Genomic DNA, 27,477 nt, shown 5'->3' with positions numbered 1-27,477 from the left:
GAATATTACACTCTTCTAGGAAGCTATCGTCGGATGTTTAACACATCTCTTCATAAGCTTGGTGTAAGATATCGTTTCGTACACGTAATACACCAAAGGCCGGATGGATCCACTAAGCTGCAGTGATGACAATCGACAATCGAAACGTCCCCCCAACATTCGCATTTCCATTGCTCAGAAGTAGTATCGATTTCTTCGTCACACGAAACCCGAATGCGGAAGAAACCCTTCTTCTCTTCCTATACACACAGAACGCATCATCACAGTGAGACACATTAAAGGGACTCTTCGAACGCAGCCATCAAGTCGCTTTGCATGTTCATGTCGATCTGACCAGCCATCTAAAAGATTATGCCGAAAGGAAAGATAACAGAAATTTAGGATACTGGTAATGTTTTACAGCATGAGAGCCGATCACTTACCGCTTCCTTCCTTCGGCGTTCCTGTTCCAGGCGGCGCAGCTCTGCCCGTTTTGCTGCCGAACGATCAAGTGCGTGCGGTGTGGTGGGTGTGCCCGGCGACGGACTGCCTTGGGGTGACGTTTTGATTTCTTCCACTACTCGTGGCTGGACGGGTTCGATTGGCAATTTTCTGAAAGCATTAATCGGAAACGGTATGGAAATCAATTATTTGATTCATTTTGAAACAAATAGAAAAACAGTGCTGGGTAACCCTTGTTTGGTTGAAAGACTTATTGCTACTGTATATGATCAATTTCTGGGGTGGGGCGGGCGCTGTATTAGTAGCGGCGCCGGTCTTTACACGACAGGACCGGTCCAAACTCCTTCCCGTACCAAACCACCATACGCACGACTGACTATCCGGATTCGGTTTATCCAGTTACAACAAGATTTTAGCTACTGCTTCCGAAATCACAATCGAATTATGCAGCAAAAGGAGAGCATTTTAATGTAATTGTTGAGCCAAGGATGAGTTACACAAATACATTCACATACATGGAAGTAAAAACGCATAGAGCTCTACTTGAAGAGTTAAGAACTTGGCATTTGAGAATCTGCATTGAGCGGATCATTGATCATCATCTGAAGTTTGGCTCTCTCCATACGGTAGGCTCATCTAAAGATTGCTCAACTTACTAGGCGTAATTAGTACGAACCAGTGACAAGCTGTCATTTATTGATCGTTATATTCAAATGTACTCCGTAATGTGTATTTTTCACTCTGTAACAGCTGAAAACCTAGCTAATGTTCAAATGCCCGTATTTTGTACAGTATTGTGCCCGGCTAGATGTACTTACCGTCCGTTGTTGATCTCTTCCTGCTTTATTTTTTGCTGCTCCTGCTGACGTTTTAATTCCTTCTCCGCCTGCTCCTTCTGCGAACGTTTCAACTCTTGCTGCTGCAAACGATCGAATTTTTCCTTCGCCTTGTTACGGAACGCTTGGAATGAGTCCATCGCGGGCTTCGGTTTGTTCGACGTTGGCGTATTTTGGGGCGAAACGGCTGCGGCCAGCGACGACCAAACGCTCTTCGAATCCTGACCCTTATTAAACGTGTTCGCCATGTTTCCCTTCGCATCCGCCGGCGGTGGCGTACTGCCCATCTTCTTTTCGTTTGGATTGATCAGTAAATCTTCGATCGGTTTCGGTGTTAGCATAAACTTGCCACCTCCAACGCCGGGTTCCTCCTTCTTAATTGTCATCAAATTACCACCATTGCCGCCTGGTAATATTCCGGTCGCAACACCCGCTCCTCCTGCTCCAACGAGTTGGTTGTTGTTCACGCTACCGGCCTGCGTTAGATCGATCGATCGATCGTGCATTACACCGGCAGCATTGTTACCACCTAGCCCAGCACCATTGCTGTTATTACTTGCACCCGTTACCAGTGCAGCCATTCCCGAGGCTCCCGCACTGGCCGCATTCGTCTGATGGTACGGGCCGGGTCCGCCACCGGATCGCATAAAGTTTTGCAGCGGCTCGAATATCGACGGCATGCCTCCACCTATCAGCGCCGTGTTGGCGGCGGCGGCCGTCGATGCCATACTGTTCATTACCATCTGACCCATACCACTACCAAGACCCATCCCAGCACCAGTACCTCCGTTCAACGGTCCATTGCCATTGAACTCGCTCACGAAACCGTTGTTGCCCGAATGTAATTGGTTCTGCAAGTGCGCCATGCACAGATCCACATTAGCCGTTAACATGCTGGTCGTTAGATCTTGCTTCAGTGCTGCGGACATATCGTTCAACAAATTCAATCCCAGTGGCTCTGCCTTAATCGACTGCTCAAATGAATTCAGCGTGTGCTCTAGCGGATCGATGAAGCCTCCACCGAGACCACCGTGCCCGTTGCCAGCACCGCCACCAAGTCGGAACTGTTGGTTAAGCTGCTGTTGTGCGTGTTGAAGTTGCTGCTGTTGTTGGGACTGGACTGTACCGTGTTGTTGCGATTTACCCACCGGTTGATTCTGCGTCATCTGCAAGGACTGTGGCAAACCTCCCGCCATACAAGCCATGGCAGCCAGGCTGGAAGCAAGCTGAGACGACGCAGGCAAGCCGAGCATACTGTTAATCAACCCGTTGCTTGTACTCAATGCACCACCGTCACTGCCATTCGTGTTGCCGGACGACGATGGTAGATGGGCTGTGACCGGTACTGTCGACACGATTCCATTGGTGCTGTGACCTCCGCCTGTTTGCTGCTGGTGCTGCTGCGTAACAGTGATGGAATTATTCAAGATAGCACTATTGCTCTGATTATTACTAGTACTGGTGGTGGTCAAAGCATTATTATTATTCACAGGTAGCATCGTGCTGGTAGTAGAGGTGGTGGTGTTTGGTGATGGTATGGGAAGTGGTAGAGAGATTTGGTTGCTGTTACTACTACCAATCGGGTTGGGATTGCCGCTGTTATTACTTCCGCTGACGCCGCCGCCGCCGATGCTACTACTATTTACAACGGCACCGCCAACCGACATCATTAAAGAATTCGCTAGCGTTTGTGAGCTGAGCCCTCCGGCGGCACTAGACATAGTTTGCTGCTGCGACAGGGAAGGTATCTGAAGCAGCCCTGGAACAGTGTCAACTACCGATCCGCCCACAGTCGGCCCGGCGGCCAGCGTTTGTGAAAGACCGATCATTCCGGCAGTTGCACCATAGCTGGACGACACGACCGTACCGTTGTTGTTAGCGGCGATGCTTGATGGAGGATTGTTAGTGGCATTAATGCTGCTGCTACCGGCACTTGCAACGTTCATACTCGACACGGCACCTCCTGCACCCGATGATGATGTGGAGGAGGATGAGGACGAGGTGGTAGTGGAGGAAGTTGATGATACCAACGTGGACGCAGTGTGAGATGAATGTGGTAGCGGTATGACAGGCTGCTGGTTTGATGATGGTTGCCGTTGCTGCTGCTGCTGCTGCTGTTGCGTAAAGTGCATTTGTGAGTGATGCTGCTGGCCAGCGACGGCTGGTGTTTGGCTTAGGATACCGCCTGCCGGATGTTGCTGTGGCTGCTGAGCGGCGGCGTTCGGGAGTGGTGTGATGGTATTGGAATTGTTGTTGTTCGTGGTAGTAGTGGTGTTGGAAGTGGTGTTTGTGTTACTGGCGGCACCAGCACTCGGTAGCATCTGCGATACCGCTGCCGTTGCCGGTAGTGTCGATGCGTTGGCTGGAGCAGAGGACTGGAAGATGGGATATGTCGGTAACAAATGAGAGTCAATATGCATCATGCGCGGCCCTACGGGGGAAGTTACATGGTTATGAGCGGCAATGTACCATTTGTAAACTGACCCGAGCGAACCATACTGGGTTGTCCCGGGACATTGTACTTTGGTAAGGGATAGAAACAACACCAAAAAAAGATGTTCATAAAGTTCATCACTTTTTCTTTGATCATTGGGGTTCAACTACAGTTGCTTGATTTAACATGAATAATTATTGCTTGAAGTTTTAACATGTTTTGTGACTAACTAACTAGAAACTATATGCGAATTTGCCAGGGAGCAACCCAGGGAGAGGAAATCAGAAGATAAATTTCAAGTAATTTGTTCTGAACTTGTTATCGTTAAGGTTTATGTCAAAATATTTTTCTTTATGGAAAGATGTTAGAATACGTTTTGTTTCCTTACTTCTGCTGCTCTGAGAATTTACCGACACACGCACACACAAAACACACATTGCAAAACGAATCGCAGCACATAATGTTAAAAAAGAATCAAGCCAGGCATTTGTATGCCGTCCATCTGACACTGGAGGGGTGTGTGGAATCAACTGATCAACTAGCGGGGAATCAAACAGTTTTTTTTTAATCTCTAAACCAACATAAGCATTGCTTACCGTGTTAGCGGAATTGTTGCCACCGGGCACCATCGGAGAGGAGGAATCCTTCTTCTTCTTACGCGGTGGTCGCCCTCCAGCTTCTGCAATAAAAGAACGTTTAATGTTGTCCTAACGATGGGTATTCGTCTATGGATGCACCATAGTTGATGCGAACACAGTTTTAAACGATCCTGATACAATTCTGTAATCGTTTATGCTTTGCATTCCGACGATAAATACCTGCAACGATCGCCATCCGTGCCGATAGCAACGTTTGTTTTCTATGGTTTCCCGCTCATCGCAGGCGTTATAACCGGACGGTTTTCTCTCTTCAACAAATTTCTCATGTCGTGTGTAATATAGTGGGGACGGTGTAGGGGGCGTACGTCGTTAAACACCAATACTTCATCAAACGAATGATAACCAAGCGCGCGAATTTGCGTACTCCAGTTGCTGCAGCCAACAACAAACAATCGTATACGACTAACAATTCCATTATATACAAAACTGAGAAAAGGCAACTCTTAGTGATACGGAAAGTGGAAAACAAATACAACCAACGAACAAATTGATCCAACTGTGTTGTCCCATGATCGCAACCTGTTAATGCGTTCGTGTGACATTTATCCCACCGGCCAGTGAAAACGATTCTCATGTAGCATTTTACGTTTCGATTTTTATTACTTATATATATTCTTTTTCTTTTAGTAGGTTCAAGTTTTACGATTATAATGCTTGATTTTCCATTTATATTTAATTGTGTGTGTTTGTGTTTTTTTGTAGCATTTTTTTGTTTTGTTGCAATTTTAGTTACGCTTATTATGTATTGGGCGGGGAGGGGGGGGGGGGGGGGGAGGAGGTTCAATCGTCTTTACATCGCTGTTTACCCAGCGTTGTGTGTAACGTTATACTTTCATTGCAAGCCATAACTTGAGTGCCCATACGGAACCATACCACCGGGCACTTGATCAATATGCTCGATCGTTGACGTAGTGAGAAAAATACTTGACTTGAAGAATCAAAATTCACAAAATTTATTCCTACATTTCACTAGTGCGCGACATGCATAATGCTGTACTGCTCGAATCGAGTCGAAAAACAAATGGGGATCACAAAATAAAGTTGCTAGTAATCATCCTTTTTTTGTAAAATTTTGAGTCAAGTTCCACCAAACAGCTGACCACCGTTATTGGTACGAGAGATTGAACGATCGTGCGCCTTAACTGTTACACTCTGTTTTATTACACCAAGTGTGTATAGGGGGTGGTTTTTTGTTGGTAAATTATTTGTTTCATACATGGGTTCAAATTTGCTTTACTTCACTAGTCTTGTTTAACTATACTTTTCGCTTTGCACTAATCGGACACTCGACGCATTTGATCAGCTTCATATTCGCAATCTCCTATCTGCCCGATTACGATTTGTGGAAAATCAGAAAATTATACAAGATAAATGCGAAAAGGCTTGTTTCTCGATGGATTTCCAGCTTACATTGTTGCTGTTTTTTTTTTTTGTTTTGCATCAGCTATTGAATTTAGCGCAATTTTTCAAAACTGAAGAACATAGTTTTGCATGCATGTTCAACATACAGTGCAGTGCATTTTTTTTTTTGTTTATAGTACCGCGTATATTATTTCTATATTTGCCTTATGTTCGTATTATGACTGTACTCTTATAAAGCAACACCACACACCCACAAAATGGAACCCCCAAGCTGCGTAGCGTTGATGAGCACCACTCGCGCGCTACACATTGCGCATATGTGTCTCACAACACCACAACATGCTTGGTACATCCTATTCCTTCTTCCATTGTTGCGCTACACACCTTATCTTACAACACACATCTCAAATTGCTTTGTTCGGCCATGGCAAAACAACTCCTTAAATTACACATTTTTTTCTGTTTCGCTTTTCTACAATTCATTACGGAATAGTTCAAAAGAATGTGTTCTTTATCCATTAGACGATCGTCCTACACACACACACACACATCTCATCTTACTCTTACTATTTTTACTGCATCTTACTATTTTTTTATCAACAATGAACAGACGCGTGTCGGGGGTCGGTTGGTCATGTACCTTTTACTAAAAAAAAGAACCTACCCACGCAATATACCATAACCAAAGTATGGTTTTACAAGAGATGAACAAAAAATTTACACCATTTTACAACACACATACGAAACGGTGGCCGTAGTGGCTACACGGGTAAATAAAATGTATATATGCTAACTCTTATTTTCACTCCTAGGCAATATATGTATGCTATGCTCACCACCGCTTCAACTTCTACTAAGTTTTGTCTATCGTTCGTGAATGGATTTGTCTGGCAGAACTATTTGCAACCCTGCATCACACTACCTTTTGTTTTTGCTACGCTGGCAACGCCTTTTAATGAAATACCGAGAGTGTTTGGCGTTAGTGAAAATAAGAGTCTTCCCCTACAATTTGCGCAAACTGTTTTTTTTTTGTAAAATGGAAGAAATCTTCACGGAAAGAAATTAAAATCAATTTCTTTGTTCTATCTACGGCTGGAACCAAATCGCTTCTCATGTAATCTATCTTTCTGTTGTGCTCGTGTTTATTTCATTATGCTTGCGTATGTTTCATATCAATACTCCATTATATGTCACATGTCGCAAGCGAATGTAGCATATCAAAGCCATCGCTAACACTTTTTAAATGGGGGCAGGATGCATATAAAGTAGAAAACAATGTTGTGGTGTAAAAGCATAAGTTAGTACAGTAACAAAAACAATCCCAAAAAACACAGCAGAGCTAAAACAATCATGCTCTGACAGCACATTATTCATCCGTTTTACACCAATAAAAAAAACTGACAGCCCCCGTAGGAAATGATAACGTAAAGCAAGAGACAGAGAGTGAGAGTGAGAGAGAAAGTGAGAGAGAGAAAGAGGAACAATATAAAGAAAAAAAAACAATCTGGAGCAACTAATCAACAAATTCGCCGTTATTTTCCCTGCGCTACTGCCTGCGAGCCATTAAGTTTAAATATATTACAACGGGCGCTACTTACTTCCTTATACCAAAACACAGAAAAAAAAACAGAAAGTAACTTCGTAAGTAGCGTAAAACCGCAAGCGAAACTTAAAATTTACGAAGTAAAAACACATCTCTTTTCCAATGGATATAAGAACATATTAATGATAGCGTTTTTTGCTGTTGTTTGTTCGTTTTTTTCAACAACATATTAGCTCTTTCACGTGCAAACAATGTGTAATGGGGTTTTGTTGGCATTGCCGACAGCCGAATCGTCGCTTCTTTTAACAAGATACAATTCTATTAGCGAAACATAAGTTTTTCATGTTTCTACACAACATGTTTTCTATTCTGTTATCCAGCGGGGGCATAGCTTACCTAATGTTACCTAAGAACCGAACCGAAAAGCTTGTTCATCAAAACTATTGTGAAAAATCCCTCATGACCACAATACGCCGCAATTGAACAATTATAGCTCATGTATCGTAAAAGAGCAACGGAGTAAGCATTTAAAAGGAAAAAAAAAAACAAATCGAACGTATAGAAACTGTGTAAAATTAGCGTAATCCATTATCACCATGTCTTTAATTGTTTCTTCTTCAAACAAATGCCGGGTAGTGAATGACTTTTTCATCTGAATGTACTTGGTAGGGGACCGAACACCTTGGATCTTGAACCTAATCCGATCTCGGGAGTGATCGCAACAAAGCAAGAGATAAACAGCAATTTGATCCCTTATTTTAGCGTGATAATTTAGTTCATCTCTATTATGTTACATTAATATATTAAACAAATTCTAAACATGCGCTTGTCCACACAGCATCGCTTCATTCTACACATGTTACACATTGTCTGCGCTGTAAACCTGATCCTTTTATTTTTTCTGTTGCTGCTGCTTATCTTATTCACTCGCTCGAAACTGATGGGTTTGTTTTTTTCAATTGTCCTTTGAACCGCAATATTGCTTTTCTTTTTTTTTGTATTTCCCCATTTCACTAACAAACACACGCAAAATATCAACAAACGCTGCGCCAAATTTTCTCAAAAAACAACTTATTTGCATACATTCCTAGAGGTACGTAATATTGGTTTCAGTTTTCTAAAACAGTTTAATATACACCAAAGATGCTCATGCTTTTCTATAGCATCGAACATTGCAATCATTGAGAGTGTGCTGTGTGCTGTTAATGAACTGAACAATACACACCAACTGATCAATTGTAAAGCGATCCCCTTACAATATTCCTGCGAATGTCAAAGCCATCAAATGATCATCAGCTCACGATCGTGAAAAAATCGTGGTAAACTTTTGTCCAGCTTTTGCTAAGCTATTCGTAAAGGTCCCACTTATCAACACGTCCTAATGATGAGAAGTGTTAATAGCAATAGAAAGCAGAAAAAAGCTGGTAAACACCGAAAACTGCTATCATGAACAGGATATAGGATAGATGTAAAGGGTTTTGCGCACAAAGAACTATACATACATTTCATCTGTTGTTTATTCAGTTTTGCTAAGCATTATTTCTCTATTGTCCTGGCTCTATGTTCGCTCTAATCGTCCTTGATGGGCTATTAAAGATAATAACTGACCAGATATTCACCTTCTTCACCTTCTTCTTCATGTTGCTACATAACATAAACGCATACTGATTTATAAGGAGTGGTGTGGTAAAAAGAATTTACAATAAACACATACCTTCTACGCAATTGGAAGTTCTGGTGTAGGCACGGTAGAGTTCAATTTAGTGTGTAAAAACAGGTTGTAAACATGCGCGACCCCGCGGAACTTTTCCTCTTTTGGTTCTCTGTATCTCTATTGTTTTTGTGAGCTGTTTTGTGCATTTGAACGATTTGAAAAAAAAACACGAGCGAATATACGAAAACACTGCCGGGTAGCGCGCGATTGCGAAGGAAAACCGATAGAATTGTGACACGATTTCTGTTGTTGGCTGCCCCCACCACATTACACATTTATAACACGAGAAATTTGTTGAAGATTTGTAGAAAAGCAAAATAAAAGGTAACATAAAGGAGAATACAATGACATAAAGATGTTATGATATACATATACATATATATATATATATATGCGCATTGTGCATCATATACGCAATAGATCCGAGAAGCGGGTACATATGACGCCAGAACGCACAATACTATTATATTCAAAAATACACCCTTCTTATATCATTCAGTGGTTTACCGTTAACTATAACACTATTGGAGGGTTTCGTTGATGTGACAAAATATTATTAGAACTAGAACATATAAAAAAAAAACGCGGCCGAACTTAAACCAGCTAAAATAACTGTTCTGCAACTCTGTTGTTAGTATAACCAACACACACTTGTGCCAGGGGTTAGGAGAAGTTCGAAAGGAAAATAAATTCGTTAAGCTACTTAATGTCTGTGTGCATAATGCTTTTCTACGCTTCATCAATTAGCTGCCCTTTACTACACCACCAATGTGGAATCGCCGTCTGTTTCAGTGTGCAAGGCCGTAACGGAAACTGAGTGCTTTCGCAAACATGCTCATCCTTCTGTTTTAGGCCAACTACCTATTATCAACTGTTGATCCTCTGTCTCTCAATTTACGCCTTAAATAAAAAGTTACGATGAAATGAACCATGACTGATTTTGTGTATTTTGCCTAATTATGTTTTTCTTTCACACGCATCTTGCTGCTCTCTCATTATGAATTTCACCTCTTTCCTGCCACCGTTTGGAGTGCGTGGAACGTGGTCGAAAGGCTTAGTCCGACCGAGGTGATGTGGATCATCATAAAATGTAACGGAATAATACATGTGTGAAGAATGTATCAAAAGAGTTGATACAGATTTCACACCAGTTGCAAAACAAAACAAACCGTCGTAGTTGTCATCCTATAACCTAAGTCTAACGGCAATTAGCATAGTTGGGTGGACCATGTGCGCACGCACACGGAATCGATCAATTTTGTATTTGAGTGAAAATCATGTTGAAAGTTATGCTATCATTTACTCAGTCTAAAACCAAACGCAGATGCTCATAACAGAGTCATTTCAATTATTGCACGATTATAAGCGGTTCCTTGTTTTTCGATAAAAAGATCAGCTTGGCTTTCTAATGTTATATCCATTTTGCCACAATATGAAGCGAAAATGATTTAATCAAATGTCATTTGCTACCATCAAGTTGAAACGTGTGCAGGCAATACACATATCCACCGATTTCTTTTGTCCATAACATAAGAATACTTAAAGCAAAATCCTGCTGACTCAATGAAATGCTTGCCTTTCCGCTAATAAAAAAAAACTTAATTATTTAGTTTAATTTTGAAAGTAGCAAGGGCCATTCAATGCTTTCAACATTTAGTGTCCCAGTCCAAGCACTAGCACGTTTCTTGGAATTGTTGAGTGTTAAAAGGAATATGCTCAAAGTACCCAACCAAACTAAAACCAATATATTACCACATGCGTGCTTAAATTTATTTAATTTGAACAGTTTTTTGTGTTGTTATGTATAAATGAAGTTCGATGGAGTACAGATCAAGCAAAAGGAAAACTTCTCTTTATCACCTTCATGATATACCTATCTATTGACTAACGCAGTGTGCATCATACATCCGTGCAAGATGTTTCCATTGCATCAAAATGCCAGGAAATGTTTTGTCGAGAAACATAAAAATCGAGTTGCAGTTTCTTTGACACACTGTTATCTTGACCGGTTCCGCAACAGTACAACCGTAGTAGCAGAAGAACAATAGATGAAAATTTAGTTACTTGGAATAGATTTTTCATGCTTTAACCGTATCTTCTTCTCGGCGTAAGGATCTTCTAGGCCATGCCTGCCATAAATGGCTTACTAAATTTTACCGTACAGCCGGATATAGTTGCTATAGAGGAACAATCCGGATGGAATTTGGTACTGGTCCCGTCATATGAACGACGATATTGAATCAAGTACATGAAGGGTCCTCTATCACCACCAACAAACGGGCAAGACAAATGTAAACCAGCCAGCAGATATATTGCAAATACAAAAAAAATATGAAGCGCTCATACAATGTTTACTGTTGTGGTTAACTATGGGTCATTCAAGTAACAGATGGTCAAACATATGACATAGCTAGTAATGAACAGGATCTACAGTGGTTGTAGAGACAAATAAGACTGATGGTAAAGTTGACAGCTACAGGTTTTGTACGGATAAAAGATTAATACATATGTATTTTTATGTATTGCCTACCTATGCATTATTTGCCGCCACCCGAATGGCACCATACAATATCTTCCTATAATCCTACTACAAACATGTTTACGTGATCGTATTTTGACCGTTATATAAAAGTGTCGACAATTAAAATACGCAAAAGTGTCTCCCGACAAACGTGTCATCTCATTCAGTTATGTCCAATGAATAGATCCCTATCAATCCTTCCAATATCCATACGCCGGTGCTACACCACATTTCTGTGAAGCTAAATTAAGAATTAGAGCGTCGTCTCCACGGCAGACATACACAATTTCAACTTTTTCTTTTTTGTATGCATAAAATGGCGTTAGATCAGCAGAACAAACAAAACTTATTTAGCTCAAATGGAAATAAAAGTTTCTCTCACACTATTACTCTTCTCACTGCCTACATAAGCTAACAACCAAAAAGGTTTGAACTTTAGCTCCGGATGAACGTTTTTAAGGATCCTTGGAAAAATCCATTTGTTTTAGATACGTATATAAATACCTCCGTGTAGAATAACCAATCTTAAATACTCCCGATTAAAAAAAAAACAGACGGAAACAAATCTACTCGATCTACTAATCGATCCTGCCATGGAGAGGGCGAGAGTGATTCTGTACTTTAATTGTTTTTTTTTCCTTCTACAATTCCTTATATTCCCCCAATATTCCCACTGTTTGAAATTTTAAGCTGAGTTGAGAACAACGATAAGTGCTAAAATTAAGTTATTATTTGCTGTCACTGATTCTCCTTTTTTCCTTTTATATCATTTAACACTACAGAATTGTGATTCATTTTGTTTGTTTTTTTTTTTTGTTTTAGAACAAAGAAGATTTGGCCTAACCTGCTTCACTGTCGCTGGAATCACTAGAACTGGAATCGCTTGAACTCGACGACGAGGAATCACTGGAGCTACTGCTGGAGGACATATTGCCTCCGGAAGGAGCAACGTCCTGTTTGTTGGCTTCGTCTGTATTCCGATATCCGCGAACGCATAAATATGACAGAGGGAACAAAATAGAGAAAATATAGGGAAAAAAGCATACGCTTGGTATTAGCAAACAATCGACCACCATCCGCCTTCTTTTCGTTCCAGTTCGAGTTGACAAATTAAGAATAATTAACACAGCTACACAGAAATAATTTGCAAATGACAAAGTAAAATGAGTTTACCCTTCTTCGCGTTCTTTTTCCCTGTGCCAAGCTGACCCGTCACATCCTGGAGCCGTTTTTCCAGCTCTTGTTTCTTCTCCGTCATCTGTTCCTCCTTGGATTTACCAGATACTTTTTTGTCTATGAAATGTAAGGGAAAACATTGTGATACATTGTAGCCGATTTTGGAATGAATGTCTCGAATTGGTTAATGGTGGTTATTTAAGAAAGAAACTAAGGAAAAGTATATCATATTCTACTAGCTTAAAAGCTACAGCAGATGTAGCAAAAAATATGAAATACATAGATAGAGAGCGCTAACTATTCATCAAATCTACATACATTAATAATCTTGTTAAATAAATATGTGTGGCAACATCAATGACAAAAAACTGTTACAATAAACGGGATGGACGTATGCCCAAAAAGGCACATCATTCATCGCATCTCGTTTGGGCACAGTATTATCATTAACACCTTGCGGCACACATGCAACCTGTGAAGTTAAACTAAGCAAAAGAACTACTAATAATGTAAGAGTACGAAGTCAAGTAGAAGTAGTAGTAAATGGGTATAACTTCCAATTAACAGACACTACTGATAGCAAATATTGGAAAACAATGTTTCGTGAACCATTCACAGACATATCTTTGGATGTAAAATAAAACCACCCGCGGCAGTAGAATTTTTAGATATTTCTAAACCCGGTAAGTGCGATTTCAAGGGCAAATAAATGGAACATTCAAATTTTACAGATAAAATTTTGCGATGCTCTTTGCGATTTTACTACTAACATATAGTGAGATGTGTTGAAGATAAAAAAGAAGAACGATATAAAGGAATGTAAAAGTGCGAAACTAGTATAATAATCCAATGCATCGCTTATAGCCAGGCAAACAACAGAACGACAACCAATGCAAGATTGCCCATAGCATGGTGAAGATCATGTTTATATATTGCTACGCATTATGCGACAAGGATTTTAAACACGCGTGGCCAAGAATATAGTGAATGAGATAAAATAAAACATAAGGAATCCATAATAGGTGTGTAATGTAAATAAACAGTCATGTGTATGTGATCGGTATCTCTTCTCAGTAGCAGTGTTTGTTAAGTTGGAAACTTACAGTAAGGCTTACGAGTTTTCTTGCGCAGGCAGGATGCTACGTAGCTTTCCAGCTCTCGTAGCGTTGATGGCTTCAGCGTTTCGAAATCAATCTCGATCTCGTCCGGATTGGAATCGCGTAATGATGGCTCCCGACTTTGTATTATATGTACAACTCTGCCCAGCTTATCGCCTGTTGAGGAAAACATAATTTAAAAATTATGCTCAATCAATCGCTATGGCAATCGCTTGGAACTGCTCTCCAAGGCATACACAATTTCAGGGTGAATCCCAGACATATGAGACAGACTCAAACGATCTTGTTCGATGTCGTGTTTGTCTGGCACGTTCGTATGATTACAGGAGATATTATTCCTTAGCTTAAACTTTCAACTTACCCGGTAGTTTGTTAATGTCCAACGACAGCTGTCTTTTTTCGTCGTACGACATCGGTTTGGCCGTGTCTTCCTCCTCGGAATCGAAGTTGGACACATTCTGCGATGCTTTCTTCTTGTTCGGCGCACGCGGTGCACTGGTTCCAGCGGCACCCGCATTTTTAGTGCGTTTCGCAGGTGCGTTGAGCGCAGCACCACCAGCGACACCACCCGCCTTTGGCGCTCTCTGTCCCTTCGCCTTTGCTTTGGTCCCAGGTGCTGGCATCACGGGTACCGCTCCCGGTCCACCCATCGGTGGTTGACCCATTGCACCTGCCATCTGATGCATTGCTTTGCCGGGGCCATGTGGCATACCGAGTCCGGCATGAGGATCCATAATCCCCTTAATATCACTTGCACCACCACTTGCACCACTGCCCGGCCCTGCCACTGATGGTTTCTTTTTGTCCTTCGTTTTCTTCTTCTGTTTCTTTTTCTGCAGTGCCTCCTCGGTCAGTTTCCGCATTCGTTCCTGCATCTCGAACAGCTGCTTCTCGAGTAGCTTCAATTTCTGTGCGCATTCTTCGTCCGACTCGCTCTCATCATCGCTGTCATTGGAATCGCTCGAAGACGATGGTTCGCTTTCCTTGCACTGATGATGCGGCGCCACATTGTTTACCGGTTCGTCCGGTATATTCGCTAGCCGCATCTCGAACACGTCCTGTAGCTTCCGGCCCATTGCGACCACGTCGTGATCTGGCGGGTTGTACTTATAACAATTGGTGAATATTAACCTAACATCCGCGGCAAACTCTGGCGCTGACTTATACTCTCGGTTATCCATTTTCCGTTTCACCGTACCGAGATCCATCGGCTTTTTGATTATGTCGTGGTAGTCGTGCAGTCCGAGCAACTCCGCATCGACAGGTTTATAGAATGGCCAGGCGTATCCGGAGTGCTTTTTGGAGAACAGCTCCTTCAGTATTTCGTTACATGACTTCAGTGCGTCGGACAATTTCTCCTTGTTCTTCGGCGGATATTGTGACGAGGTCGTCCCTTGGTGCGCCATCGGAGACATGGGGTAGGTCGAAGTTTGATAGGGTACAATGTCCTGCAATATTGTAATGAATAAGATTAAAAAAAAAAAGGACAACGAAGCATACCTATATGCCATTCAAACTATAATAGAATACAATATGTTAATACGATTGAATTTCTATTGATTCTTACCTGACGCCCAGATTCCCTTCGGGTGGCAATTTTGGCAGCGTTCGAGTCCATCGGTGTGCCATAGTGCGGATCGAATACGGTTGCTGTCGGCGTTGTGGTGTCTGCCTTTCTCTTAACACCCTTTTTAACCTTCGCTGGTTGCTGGGGAGGTAAAACGGTTTCCATACCGCCCTGTGAACTATTTACCATGTACGGCGGGTTTGCTGGTGCGCTCGGTTTGTTGACTACAGGTGCACCGATCGGATTGCTGCTCATGGGATTGTGCGGAGCGCTAGCGGCCGCAGCAGCTGCGGCTGCCGCCGTCAGCGCCGCAACTGCCGCGTTGGGTCCGGCCGTTGTGGTGGTGTTAGTGCTACCAGGCACAGTCTGGGGTGGCAGGGTACCAATCGGAGGTACGCTCGGTACGACCACCGACGATGCGGCACCTACCACCCCCGGTGGCACCGCACTAAGTGGAGGAACGCTGGACGATACGGCCGCCCCAAGTGCCGAACCGGGCCGTGCTCGGGCGGCAGCAGCTGCCGCTGCCGCCACTGCAACCGCATTCGCACCGGCCACGATGGCCGCATTCGGTGCGACGCCGGCTGCTGCCGCCGCACCCGTTACGGATGTATTACCCACCAACGTGCCCGGTGGTGCCAACGATCGGGGCTTCTTTTTGCCACCTTTCGGCTGCTGTACTTCCATCTCTGTTTCGTCCTTCGGCATGAGGGATACTTTCGTTAGGAACAGCTTCTCCAGCGTCTGCGCCATTACTACCACATCCTCTCCCGGTTTGTTATACACGTAGCAATTGGTGAACATTGTGTTGAAGTCCTGTATACATTCTTTGCTCGTCCAATAGTAATTGTTTTCCAGCCGCTTCTTGACCGTGCCCAGGTCCATCGGTTGCTTGATGATCTTATGGTAGTCTGGTAGGTTGAGCTTCTTCGCATCGACCGGTTGCTGGAATGGCCAGCTAAATTGATGCTTCCATACCGCCTTCATTACGGTGCGCAGCAAGAAGTGCAGCTGATTCGTTAACCTGCCCGGACGCTCTGGTGGTGGCATTACGGGCGGCTGCACAATCCCATTTACCGGTTCGACGACGGGCTCGTTCCTTGGCGGTGGATCGTCCATACTGTCGATTGATGCCGGCGCTGGGGGCACACTTGCCTGCAGAGGGTTGCAGAGGTAAGCAAAATACACAGACATAGTTAGATAGAGTTTCATCTTCATGGGGTCCAACACATTGGGAATCAACGTTGATTGGGGCTAATGGTAACTAATGGTACTTACCGGTGCCGCTATAGGCGTTGTCGATCCTGATCCTTGCTGCATAGTATCTGGACTAAGCCTGAAACCGAATTCCTCGTTAGCGCATAGATCATAGTAGTTTTCACTCCACATTTTTCATAACAAACTAGGGGAATACTGTGCCGGAGGTTTACGCATACTAACAGCTTTCTATAACTCTTGATTGTTGAAATCATACGAACAAGCGCGGTGAACGACGTGTGATGATTTCATATCTCTTTCATCTCTTTGTGAAGAAGATTGACTGTGATGTTGGATAGTAATGTTTTAGCTTATATACACTCAGTGCTATGCAAACTTTCGAAGGCTCAATATATTTGGGGTAAGTAACCTCAACATGTTATACATTTTGTGTAGCTTTAAGTTCCCTAGGGTGGTTTTAGCAAATACATAACGAATCGCTAACACAAGAAGCGAAACGAATTATTGTGAATTTTCATTCGCTTCCGAACTTTTTACTTCCGCAAAATGCTTATACGTACGTACACATATACACACACATGCAACAATGTCATTACATACTTTGGGTACACCTTTTTAAAGATTCTCTCTCTTTCTCTCAAAGTCCGAAACGAATCAACCAGCAATCATCACCAACCGCAGGTACATCAGAGCCTGCTGTATGTTCTCACCTCATCACACCATGGCGTCATACGACACACATTCACACCATCGCCCCACTGAATGTTAGTTCTCTCTTCCCGTCGAAACAATTTAACGACACTTTGCCCCCTTTTGTCTCTTGACGGTACGCGAAGTCACGAAAAAGATCCAACGTGATGCGGTGAAAATGGAATCGGGCAAACGAGCGCGCAATTTAGCAGCTGCGGCCACACACCGTCACACGGAACGCACTGTGAACGCACACACACACACACACTACTCACACACAGGGTTAAAAATGTCTCATTCAACGGATCATTCTTACTACGTCGCGAACGAGACACAAAAGAGCACGAGGGGGTGGCACACCCGAGGGGGAAATGGGCGACCCATGGTGAAGGAAGTACCGCGCACACACTTCCTACAAAGCAAGGCGCGCTCGCGAAACGTGAAAGATCAATGTACACTCAAGGTCAAGATCTAAACAAATATTTCCAATTTAACCATCATTTAGCGCTTCGAACCGGATTTACTTCACATTACACGGGTCACCACGGGCACGAGCAACACTGTACACACCGTTTCAACATCCAACAAGCTACTTTAACCACAAAAATATCACATTTTTACACGCCAACACACATTGCCCGTCCGTCCGCGTGCAACCACAAGCAAAGGCGGCAGCAGCAGAGCAGGCGTTGTAGCGTCTTTTTCTTGAACAGTTCTCGCTGCTCACACGCACACACATTTATTTACGCTATGCGCTGTCCCGTGTAAATGCGCGTTCGAAAGGGAATCAAACCAACACACACACACATTTTACTCATCGGTGCAGTCTCGAACGTTACCGCCGTCACCACTACTACTACCGTGGGCCATTATGTTCGCGTACTGCAAACGCTCCAGGCGGGCCACACTAACACACACACGTGCACGCACGCACTACCTCTAATAACCGCGACTCCTCAGCACGGATACGTCATATTTACGTCATCCCCTGTTTTACTTTTGCTCGAGATGTCGTTCGCGTACTTTCGTTGCTCCCTGGCTGTGTGTTTGGTGTCACCATCTAGCGAAAAACCAAGCTACTTCAATCGCGCTCTTCATTCACGGCTTTGGTCTCGCTCCCGCACACACGCGCGCAACACAGCGTGAACAAACTGTTGGCATCTCCCTTTTCTATGCGGCTCACAGGCGGCGGCGCCAGCATCGCGCAGCCTTTTCTCACTCTCTTGCTCGCTCTTTCCTCCTATGTGATCTGTGTGTGCGTTCTTCTGTACACGCGAGACAGAATACCGTTGGCACCGCAATTGCTGCGCGGCGAACACAGACACACCGTCCTCCTTGTCCATGTGTCTAGCCATTCGCGACGACCCCTGCCGTCCATGTCTACTCGTCTCGTACTTTCTGTCTGTAACGGCACACACACACACACACTCGCCGCGCCGGTAATCGGTTTGTGGAGTGGCGGCTGTGGCTGGACAAGCCTCATTTACAGCAGGATGTGTATAAGCGCAAATGGTGAGTCAACGCATGTTGCTTTATTTCCACAAGTGCACATATCCTGGATCAAGTGTACCAGCATCGGTGTCATATACTTTCGCATACTGTTTCGCTTTCGCTGTGTTACAACAATCATCTCACAGTTTAACCTGTCCATTTCCCCAGATATAAATTCTTATCGGATAATACTTTGTCTACATTATATCACCTCCATATTTCTATCTCTCAGTATCGAGCTTGTTTGTTGTAGAAAAATGTGTTGTGTTGGATATATCCATCATCACCGCGAAGTTGCGTTTACATGTTTACCTCATATACGTACCGTTTAAGGTTTCAAGGATTGCTGTCCAGTCAGCTGTGTACCATCACAAACACCTCACAGTTCTGCAGAAACCTGTAGATAGATACGAAAACTATGCATTATAAACTATACATTCATTTTAAGATGTTACAGTAGAAAACACGCGGTGATGATAGATTGGTAAACAAAACATGTATGTATTGTAGGCATGTAACTGAAAGGGAGATACTACTTTGACAACTTTCACCTCTTTCACTGTACTTTTATCATTAAATGTCAAAGTAATTATCATCTACGTGTAATAAAACACAATGCCCATTATAAGCCCTTCAAGTTATGTACAAAAAATAACAAAAGAAAAACATTATTCTTAGTTTCAAGGACCATATATTCCAGAGATATTGCTGAGACAGTTTGTATACTCTCATGGTTGACAGATCTGAAGAAGCTGTCTGTAATAGCTCCAAGCCCCTCCCTCCGTTGGGCGTCTTGGCTCTAATAACTCAACGGCCTTGATGACACTATCAAACAAATTCAGCAACACAGATATCCTTCTGTGAGATTAATCATCATATTATTAATTATCTACGATTGATCCGTTCTACTGTGCATGTTGGATGTTCTACTCCCATGAGAACGTCCTAACCATATGTCTTAACTATATTCGCAATTACGCTAGCAGGACAGCCTGCTGTGTGTCCTCGTGTGAAAACGAAACTCGTTTGTTACGGTTGTTGCTACGTCTCGAGAGTCCGTGATAATCTTATATAACGACACCACCTCGAATAGTGCGAACATCTCCGTTATTTCAATCTCCCCGGACAAACACACAACATACGGGTACATCGTCCGTTGTGTCCGCTTTAAAGAACCCCATTAATGCCGAGACTCCCGAGCATATCCGTACGAGAGAACTGTGGTTCCTGTACGCATCTAGAATGTTCCATTGCCCTTTTTCCGTTCGAAAAAGCCAACCCCATCTCATCTCTAACGCTCCGGGTCGCGCACACCACCACCGGGTGAATGTGGATTTTCATCATTAACACACACACGGACGCACTCATTCTCCCGCATTTCGTACAGAAAAGAGACGGAGAAAAAAAAACCGGGCGAAATCGGAAGTGAAACACACTAGCATACTACCAGCTACAAACAGGTCGGAGACTACACTACTGATGGAAGCCAACCTTCAACCCACACACTCACACACACAAGCATTTTCCATCGATTCGAAATCACGTAGGTTTTCATCATTTTTTCTCTCTGTCTTCTTTCAATTAAACACACACTCATACACACTCCGGAACGCTCCCATCAAGTGCTCGAGCGCGCGCGCGCACATTGGCTTGCACACACTTGCGTTCCCTCGTTCACACTACTCCCGCACGCACACATGAGCACACGCCTCGATGCAAAACGATGAAGAGAAAGAAAGCCGCCACAGGAATATGTCATCTACTGCTGCTGCCTCAGCAGCGCGTTTGCGGTTGATATGGAATGGTCGGCTTGGTCAGCAACCCACACAACCGTGCGCATTTCGAACACAACGCTCATTTTCTCATTTCGCGTATGTTTTTTTTCCCGGGGAACACAATTGAATTTTCAAAACGCATTTTTTTTCACACACCAAATGGGCACGATTTTATCACGGAACCCGTGGCGAGAGAGAGTGCATGATTCTTTCGCTCTCTCTCTTCCCAAAGCAAATATGGCGGGCGGCGCATACGCGCTTTACCAACACACCACCAGGGCAACTCTCTCCCTCTATACAGTAGGGCGCCTCTGACTGCACCAAGGTGTACGGAGGGCGAAACTTTAAATCGATTTTTCACAACCTCACCGGCTATTATCGTACCGTACTGCATCGAACTGGACCACAGCCAATGCTCACGGCGTGATTGTGCCCATTTACCTGTGCGTGCAATGCAATTTTCTGCATAAATTCTGGATGAAAATTGCGATCCGAGCCGAACACAAGCCACTGCTGAGGCGATGAGAAAACTTCACTGTATGACCGCTGTACGCTTCGGGTGGTCTCGCTTTCACGTCACGCGCACCGCAGCCGGTGGGCTCTTTCGCACTCGGCGCTCGGCGATGTGGCTGCCTCTCATGAACTCCCCGTGGCTCCGTGAGCAAGAGCGAAAGCAAGATCCGCGTTCGGTTAGTGTTAGTGGAGCGCAGCGCACATTAATGTTTGCAAGTCAGCGGAAAAATTCCAGCCGCTTAATTTCGAAGAGCAGGACTGCGAAAAAAAGTCACTTGCCCGTGCATCCAACAGACGTCGACGACTTTTAGGCTCACGGGAAAAATGTTACTGCGTTACCGTACCCAAAACCATGCCGCTTTAACCTCGAAGCAATTCGCGGGTGTTAGTTGTCTTCGCCTTGATATTCGTTTCGTCCAGCGTGTTGCCGCCGCCTGGATATTTATTTCTCCAGAGTTTCTTTAAGATGCTTCTACTACACGGCAGTCGGACCCTCCTTTTCGCATTTGACCGCAGCGGTTGATTGACTTTTTAGTTGGAATTAGCGTTTTTACTTCTATACTGCCATGTATCTATTCAACTCTTTCGCGCCAGTGGTGCACATCAACTTGGAAAACAAAATGGCTGCCTATTCGTCGAAATCAAGCATTTTTCATCCGTTTTGTTCCCAGCCGACCCGACAGCACGCACACACATGTACACCACGTATCAAATGCGCACACACGCACACATAGCAGAGGTTGCTTCGTTCGAGGGGTTTTTTAGAAAGCGGAAATAAGCACCCACTTCCTATCGGGTGGTTATTCTCTCTACCACTTCCTGCTTCTTCGATGTCCCTGCTCTGTAGTACTTGCACTGGTAATGGCTTTTAGCGATTACGTTCAAGAGAAGAAGACAACACAAACGCAAAACCCCATTTTTTTTGCTCCAACTCCAATCTCTTGCAAGATTAATGAAACTATTTTTTATTCAATCATACGCTAAATCAAGTAGCACTATTGCACACAACATGGGAAATCACTTCGTCCAGAAGTAGACGATCTAATAGGTTAGCGACGGGATAAAACCATGAGCTATCGAGAAATTCATTAGCACTTGCGTCTTTTCAAGGTTTTTTTTTCGGGGAGGTTTCTTCTTTTTGGTACTTTTCTAACAGAAACCAGCACACACATCCCACCGAGAGGCTGTCTATGCTAGTTCACGCTGCATATCTCTATATCCCCCATTTGCATACAAATTCAGCCACGAAAGATATTCACCGCTCTTCGGATTATCTGCGTGCCGTTAAAGAGACATCGAAAGTTTCACCAGTCTTTTCTGCGATGCAAAAAGTTAGTCACGATCCAGAGACGGAAATTGCTATATAATGGGTGTGTGTAGTTCATTGACAGTTGGTGAAATGTGACAGCTGTCACTGCGCGTTGTGGAATTTCGAACCATACAAGCCGCAGACAGGCCCATAGTGCAGCTTTGAAAATGAAATTGTCAGTTCAGTTTCTTCGAAAAGTCGTATCGAAGCACAGTTGCAGCGTAGCAGATCGGTGTAGTTGCCGCCAAAAGTTATCCAAAGACGAGAGCGCATCGTCTTGCGAGCATTCGGAATAGTACGAGGACAAAACTTCTGCAACATCTAAACTACACAATGGCAGCTGGCAAGGCTGGCAAGGCTTCTGGCAAAGTGAAGCTCAAGGCGGTGTCGCGTTCCGCCCGAGCGGGATTGCAATTCCCTGTCGGGCGCATACATCGCCATTTGAAAACCCGAACGACAAGCCACGGACGCGTTGGTGCTACCGCTGCCGTATACTCGGCCGCCATCCTGGAATACCTCACGGCCGAGGTACTAGAGCTGGCTGGTAACGCTTCGAAAGATCTCAAAGTGAAGCGTATTACGCCGAGACATCTGCAGTTGGCTATTCGTGGTGACGAAGAACTGGATGGGTTGATTAAGGCGACGATTGCCGGCGGTGGTGTTATTCCGCATATCCATAAATCACTGATCGGCAAGAAGGGTGTACCCGAGTAAAAAGGATCCAGTTGGTGTGCAGGATGTTTGACCATGATATTCCTTCCCAATGGAAGGTTTGCATCCGATACCAACAATAAGCAAACACCAACCATGAACGGATGCAACTAGACGAAAGGACGATGCAGGTGTAGGTACAGATTGTAGTTGTGGAGGTACATATTTATAAGCGTTGTTCTAACAAAGAAGAAAACAAAACATAGAGGACTCGAATAACTTGTTACACTCTGAATAAAAGAACAGAAAGCGAACGAATGAGATAAATAAATATCTTAGTAATGAACGAGTGTTCCAAATAAAACCATTCGTACCCTACCAGTGGTGGAAACAGAACATGTCGCAACTTTTTTTCAACAGAAAGAATTGTTCATCACGCGTAGCTTCCTGTCCGTTAAAAACTTAAAGAATAAGCGGAAAATCTATTGTGGTCAGGTACAAGATTCCAGCCGATGGTTTAAGATTATTGCGCTTTTACACAGATTCTGCTTTGAACGATAAACTGTAACACACAAGTCTGCTTGATGAAACATTTGAATTCAACTCCGGCAACACCCGATAACAATTGTAGTCCCGCGCTTTATTGTTTCTATATTATACCCCACACTTCCTCGAATGCGGAACATACTTTAGTACAGGTTAATGCGGCCGATAAGGGATAGTTGCTGATCGAAAAGGCGCCTTCGGTGTAGTCTAGGTTCAAATTACCATGGGCAAACGCACCAATGACCAACGTTATCGGTTCGTCTTTCTCCGGCACCAGTTCCTTGGCGTTTTTCACCTGATTAGCGCTGTATGACATCGCGAGTTTACGGCACCCGACCGGCAGATGGTTGGTGATTGGATTCTTAATAATTCTTATCAACTTCTTCTGCGAATCTGCGGCTTTTACCGAAAATTTATGAAGCAGTTGCACTGGAAGTATAGCAAAGCAAACGCAGTTAGTTAGAGTGATCTCACAGTTTGCCCGCATCCATAATGCTTACCCATCAGGCCAGCGAATCGCTTGAATGTTCGTGGTATTCTAGTTTGTGGATCTATTTCGATTAACACATTCTTCTCCGTTTTTATGAAGACTTGCAGCAATCCGGCCCTGTTCAAGGGTGAATCCATCAGCATCAACAGTGATTGGTGCGTAATGTCTGGCCGGCAGCTTCCCGGATCACGATTATTTTTCTTCAATATATTGATATGATCGTCACAGTTGAGCAGTTCAAACGCTGGTCCTACCTTCAAAAGCAAAAAAAAGACTTGTATCTTTTTAAAGTGGTCGCAGCTTCGCAACTCTTACCTTAACCGACTCAAGCTGTGCGCCCTCGAGAACGATGATTAACCTTCGTTCGTTCGCACGGATGTGGCTGGTGTTCATGTGTTTTGCTGGCAAATCGTACTCTCCATCATGTGCCTCCGAACCTCCAGCAGCAGAACGTCTCTTTCCCATTTTTGTTTAACACCACACACCGTACAAGAAATGCTTTCGTACTCGATTCCTGCGAACAACGTTGTAAATCGCAGTAAACAACAGAAAACACGCGGATTTTGTAAACAGCCAACTGCTAAATGAAGCTGTCAGATCAGACAGCGTTTTGACAGCGGATTGTGTTTATTTACAAAACGGCCTGATTTCGGTCATTTTCGTTCGTTTCTTCAAAAATTGGGAAAATCAGCAAAAAAATTAGTAAAATTGTACACACTGCACCCAAAAATTGTATATATGGCTGACATTACCCAATTCCAAGACTATCGGCTGTTGATTAACGCGTATACTCTCTCGAGACTGTTTTTATAGGTCCCCTACAATGATGATGGGTACAAATGGTCATAGCTACTGCTTTCAACGAGCTCGTAAAAGCCTTTTCCTGCTGCTACGGAACCAGGAACATCCAATATCTTCTGCAAAGTACTCCACAACCAGCGGGCCGACCAGACGTCGTGTGGTAGTAACCGGGCTTGGAGTTGTATCGCCGGTTGGCTGCAGTGTGGAAACGGCTTGGCAAACGATTCTGTCAGGTCAATCCAAAATAGGCCGATTGGTTGGAGAGCAATTCGAAAAGCTTCCGTGCCGCGTAGCGGGTACGATCGACAAGGACCATATCGATGTGGAGAAATATTTCTCCAAAACGGAGTTAAAAACTATGGCACGAGCTACCGCATTTGCACTGATCGCCGCCAAAGAATCACTTGCAATGGCAGCATGGACACCGGCCATTGACGATGAAGAATCCTGCCAGCGGACAGGTGTGGCTATCGGCATGGGTATGGTGGATCTGATGGATATATGCGAAACAAACGAGGCGCTGAAGAAAGGGTACAATAGAGTCAGTCCCTTTTTCATTCCACGCATCTTACCCAACATGCCGGCCGGTCAGCTTAGCATACGGTATGGGTTTCGTGGACCCAACCATGCCGTTTCGACGGCATGTGCGACAGGTGCGCATGCAATCGGCGATGCGTTTCGCTTCATACAGCACGACGATGCGGACGTGATGGTGTGTGGCGGTGCGGAATCATGCATCAGTCCGTTGGGCATTGCTGGGTTCTGCCGATTACGGGCTCTAAGCACCGCGTTTAACGATGAACCAACGGCATCGTCCAGACCGTTCGATGAGCGTCGCGATGGGTTTGTCATGGGTGAAGGATCAGCCATATTTGTGCTCGAAGAACTGGAACATGCCAAACGACGGGGAGCTCAAATTTATGCCGAGATACTCGGCTACGGATTGTCTGGAGATGCATCTCATCTGACCGCACCACGGGAAGACGGTACGGGAGCACTTCTGGCCATGAGACGAGCGATTGCCGATGCGGGCCGAACGGTTGCAGACATTGGGTACATCAACGCGCATGCCACGTCCACTCCGATCGGGGACGCAATAGAGGCACGTTCAATAAGAACACTTTTCGGCGAGCATGTCGGGTCCGTGACAGTCTCATCCACTAAAGGAGCCCATGGACATCTGTTGGGTGCGGCAGGTAATTTGGAAGCGTTGTTCGTAGTGATGGCCTGCAGACACGGTGTGCTTCCTCCCACGGTTAACTTGGAGAAGGTAACGGATGATATGGCAGGTTTGCATTATGTGGCCAACCGATCCGAACCATGGGAAGGTAATCGTCGTCGTATCGCGTTGAAAAACTCGTTCGGTTTTGGTGGCACTAATGCTTGTCTCTGTATTGGTGAGTATGGCGAATAAAATGTCTCCTATCTATTGTGTTTTTTCTTATGTTTTTTGTGTGATTTATGCCGTTTCCGTTCACGCGATTGTGAACGCTCACGGGATCGACTTCGGTGACGTTTTTTCTTCTTGTGGCTACGTTCTGGGTCGGGTGTGTTCGAACGAGATTTCCGGGAGCTTTTAGATTTTTTGCTATAGCTCTTATCGCTTGCTTGTGTGGAGTGTGAAGAATGGCGGAAATGATTGGCCAATGCATCGGTTTGCACCTGTATCAGATGTCTCACTTCTTCCTTGTACGTTAGCGGTTTTTTGGACACTCTATGTTTCGGGTTCCGTCTTCGCGCATCACGTTCCATTGCTGCTATTTCGGTAAGAGAAGCGACCTTTTCCTCAGATTGCCCATCACGCTTAAACCTACGGGGCGAGTAACGTATAGAGAAGGATCGAATATTCAACAGTAACGGCTAAAGACTTATTCTATTGTAACCTTATCTTGATTTCCGGCACATCGGGTGGTTTGGTAGTGTTTTTCAGCACATGCTGATACAAAGACAATCGCTCATCTCGCGTAAAATTCACATGCAAATCTTCCAGGTTTGACGGTGGGTTACGGTTCACAAGCTCTTCTAACGGAACGCCTAATTCATATGAGGAATTTTGATACACATCTTCCAATATTGCTTCGGCTTGTTTAATGTTATCTGCAAAGCAAACATGAGAATCAATTGAAATTACACTTCAAAATATAGAGATTCATTTACCTAATCGAATAGTACAGGAACTGTTGGTAGCTTGAAAGGATGCAGGAAATGTTTCGTGCAAGTTCAATTGAGCTTTCGCACCTTCAACGCCATTCTGTAAAAGAAAGATGCTCATACTGCTGTTTCCATAGGCGAGGAAAATAGCTTACCGTATGCTGAACACTTGCTTTACTCCATCCAAGACTATCTAGTAGGCTCTTGATTCTACGCTCTGATTCGCTAATAAATGATTTTAATTCTTCTAATGCGAGTTTTCTTGTTTCCATGACAATACTGCAAGGAAAGTGCCGCCGTTTGTTGCCGGCAAGGATAAACAATAACGCACACACATAGACAGCTGATTTTGACAACTGGTTTTGAAAAGTACTTTCGTTTGAAAGGGGTAGGAATTGATTTTCCAAATTCATAATTTGGGTCAATTTCTAGAGATTCCGTTTTTTTAAAATTAATATAAAGTCAGTCATC

The 27,477-nt window shown here is 44.0% G+C and overlaps 5 protein-coding genes across 5 annotated transcripts; 2 read left to right on the top strand and 3 right to left on the bottom strand.

Moving 5' to 3' along the window:
• Window positions 1-275: 275 nt before the first annotated feature.
• LOC128708298 (homeotic protein female sterile-like) lies at window positions 276-16,760 on the bottom strand. The gene is made up of 10 exons (XM_053803272.1): window positions 16,650-16,760; window positions 15,372-16,526; window positions 14,166-15,252; window positions 13,790-13,960; window positions 12,684-12,803; window positions 12,355-12,480; window positions 4,308-4,390; window positions 1,260-3,652; window positions 423-591; window positions 276-341 (listed from the first exon to the last, which is right to left on the bottom strand). Exons 1-10 carry the CDS (start codon window positions 16,758-16,760, stop codon window positions 276-278), a joined length of 5,481 nt encoding a protein of 1,826 aa, XP_053659247.1.
• Window positions 16,761-22,694: 5,934 nt separating this feature from the next.
• On the top strand, window positions 22,695-23,081 carry LOC128708441 (histone H2A.V-like). Its single transcript, XM_053803419.1, has one exon. It carries the CDS (start codon window positions 22,701-22,703, stop codon window positions 23,079-23,081), a length of 381 nt encoding a protein of 126 aa, XP_053659394.1. The 5' UTR covers window positions 22,695-22,700.
• A 586-nt stretch (window positions 23,082-23,667) lies between these two features.
• LOC128719513 (ribosomal RNA small subunit methyltransferase NEP1) lies at window positions 23,668-24,519 on the bottom strand. The gene is made up of 3 exons (XM_053813140.1): window positions 24,370-24,519; window positions 24,065-24,308; window positions 23,668-23,993 (listed from the first exon to the last, which is right to left on the bottom strand). Exons 1-3 carry the CDS (start codon window positions 24,517-24,519, stop codon window positions 23,668-23,670), a joined length of 720 nt encoding a protein of 239 aa, XP_053669115.1.
• A 364-nt stretch (window positions 24,520-24,883) lies between these two features.
• LOC128719935 (3-oxoacyl-[acyl-carrier-protein] synthase, mitochondrial) lies at window positions 24,884-26,269 on the top strand. The gene has a single exon (XM_053813578.1). The coding sequence runs from the start codon at window positions 24,884-24,886 to the stop codon at window positions 26,267-26,269; it is 1,386 nt and encodes a 461-aa protein (XP_053669553.1).
• Window positions 26,270-26,277: 8 nt separating this feature from the next.
• Window positions 26,278-27,278, bottom strand: LOC128719934 (pre-mRNA-splicing factor CWC22 homolog). Its single transcript, XM_053813577.1, has 4 exons — window positions 27,169-27,278; window positions 27,013-27,131; window positions 26,739-26,952; window positions 26,278-26,665 (listed from the first exon to the last, which is right to left on the bottom strand). The coding sequence occupies exons 1-4, from the start codon at window positions 27,276-27,278 to the stop codon at window positions 26,278-26,280; spliced, it is 831 nt and encodes a 276-aa protein (XP_053669552.1).
• Between the last annotated feature and the right edge of the window lie 199 nt (window positions 27,279-27,477).

This window comes from Anopheles marshallii, chromosome 2 (assembly GCF_943734725.1).
Source record: "Anopheles marshallii chromosome 2, idAnoMarsDA_429_01, whole genome shotgun sequence".
In the NCBI taxonomy this organism is placed as follows: Eukaryota; Metazoa; Arthropoda; class Insecta; order Diptera; family Culicidae; genus Anopheles; species Anopheles marshallii.
This window is presented reverse-complemented; position numbering and strand designations above follow the sequence as displayed.

Bases quoted from the DNA above. Each gene is read 5' to 3' on its own strand.
- LOC128708441 (XM_053803419.1), top strand. From the start codon at position 22,701: ATGGCAGCTGGCAAGGCTGGCAAGGCTTCTGGCAAAGTGAAGCTCAAG.
- LOC128708298 (XM_053803272.1), bottom strand. From the start codon at position 16,760: ATGTGGAGTGAAAACTACTATGATCTATGCGCTAACGAGGAATTCGGT. The intron at 4,391-12,354 runs GTTAGGCCAAAT...CTTTTATTGCAG, and splicing joins TTCCAGCGACAGTGAAGCAG to AAGCTGGAGGGCGACCACCG. The intron at 342-422 runs GTAAGTGATCGG...ATAATCTTTTAG, and splicing joins AACGCCGAAGGAAGGAAGCG to ATGGCTGGTCAGATCGACAT.
- LOC128719934 (XM_053813577.1), bottom strand. From the start codon at position 27,278: ATGGAAACAAGAAAACTCGCATTAGAAGAATTAAAATCATTTATTAGC. The intron at 27,132-27,168 runs GCATACGGTAAG...CTATGGAAACAG, and splicing joins TGGAGTAAAGCAAGTGTTCA to CAGTATGAGCATCTTTCTTT. The intron at 26,666-26,738 runs GTTACAATAGAA...CTCGCCCCGTAG, and splicing joins GTGCCGGAAATCAAGATAAG to GTTTAAGCGTGATGGGCAAT.
- LOC128719935 (XM_053813578.1), top strand. From the start codon at position 24,884: ATGGGTACAAATGGTCATAGCTACTGCTTTCAACGAGCTCGTAAAAGC.
- LOC128719513 (XM_053813140.1), bottom strand. From the start codon at position 24,519: ATGGGAAAGAGACGTTCTGCTGCTGGAGGTTCGGAGGCACATGATGGA. The intron at 24,309-24,369 runs GTAAGAGTTGCG...TTGCTTTTGAAG, and splicing joins CACAGCTTGAGTCGGTTAAG to GTAGGACCAGCGTTTGAACT. The intron at 23,994-24,064 runs GTAAGCATTATG...CTATACTTCCAG, and splicing joins GCGATTCGCTGGCCTGATGG to TGCAACTGCTTCATAAATTT.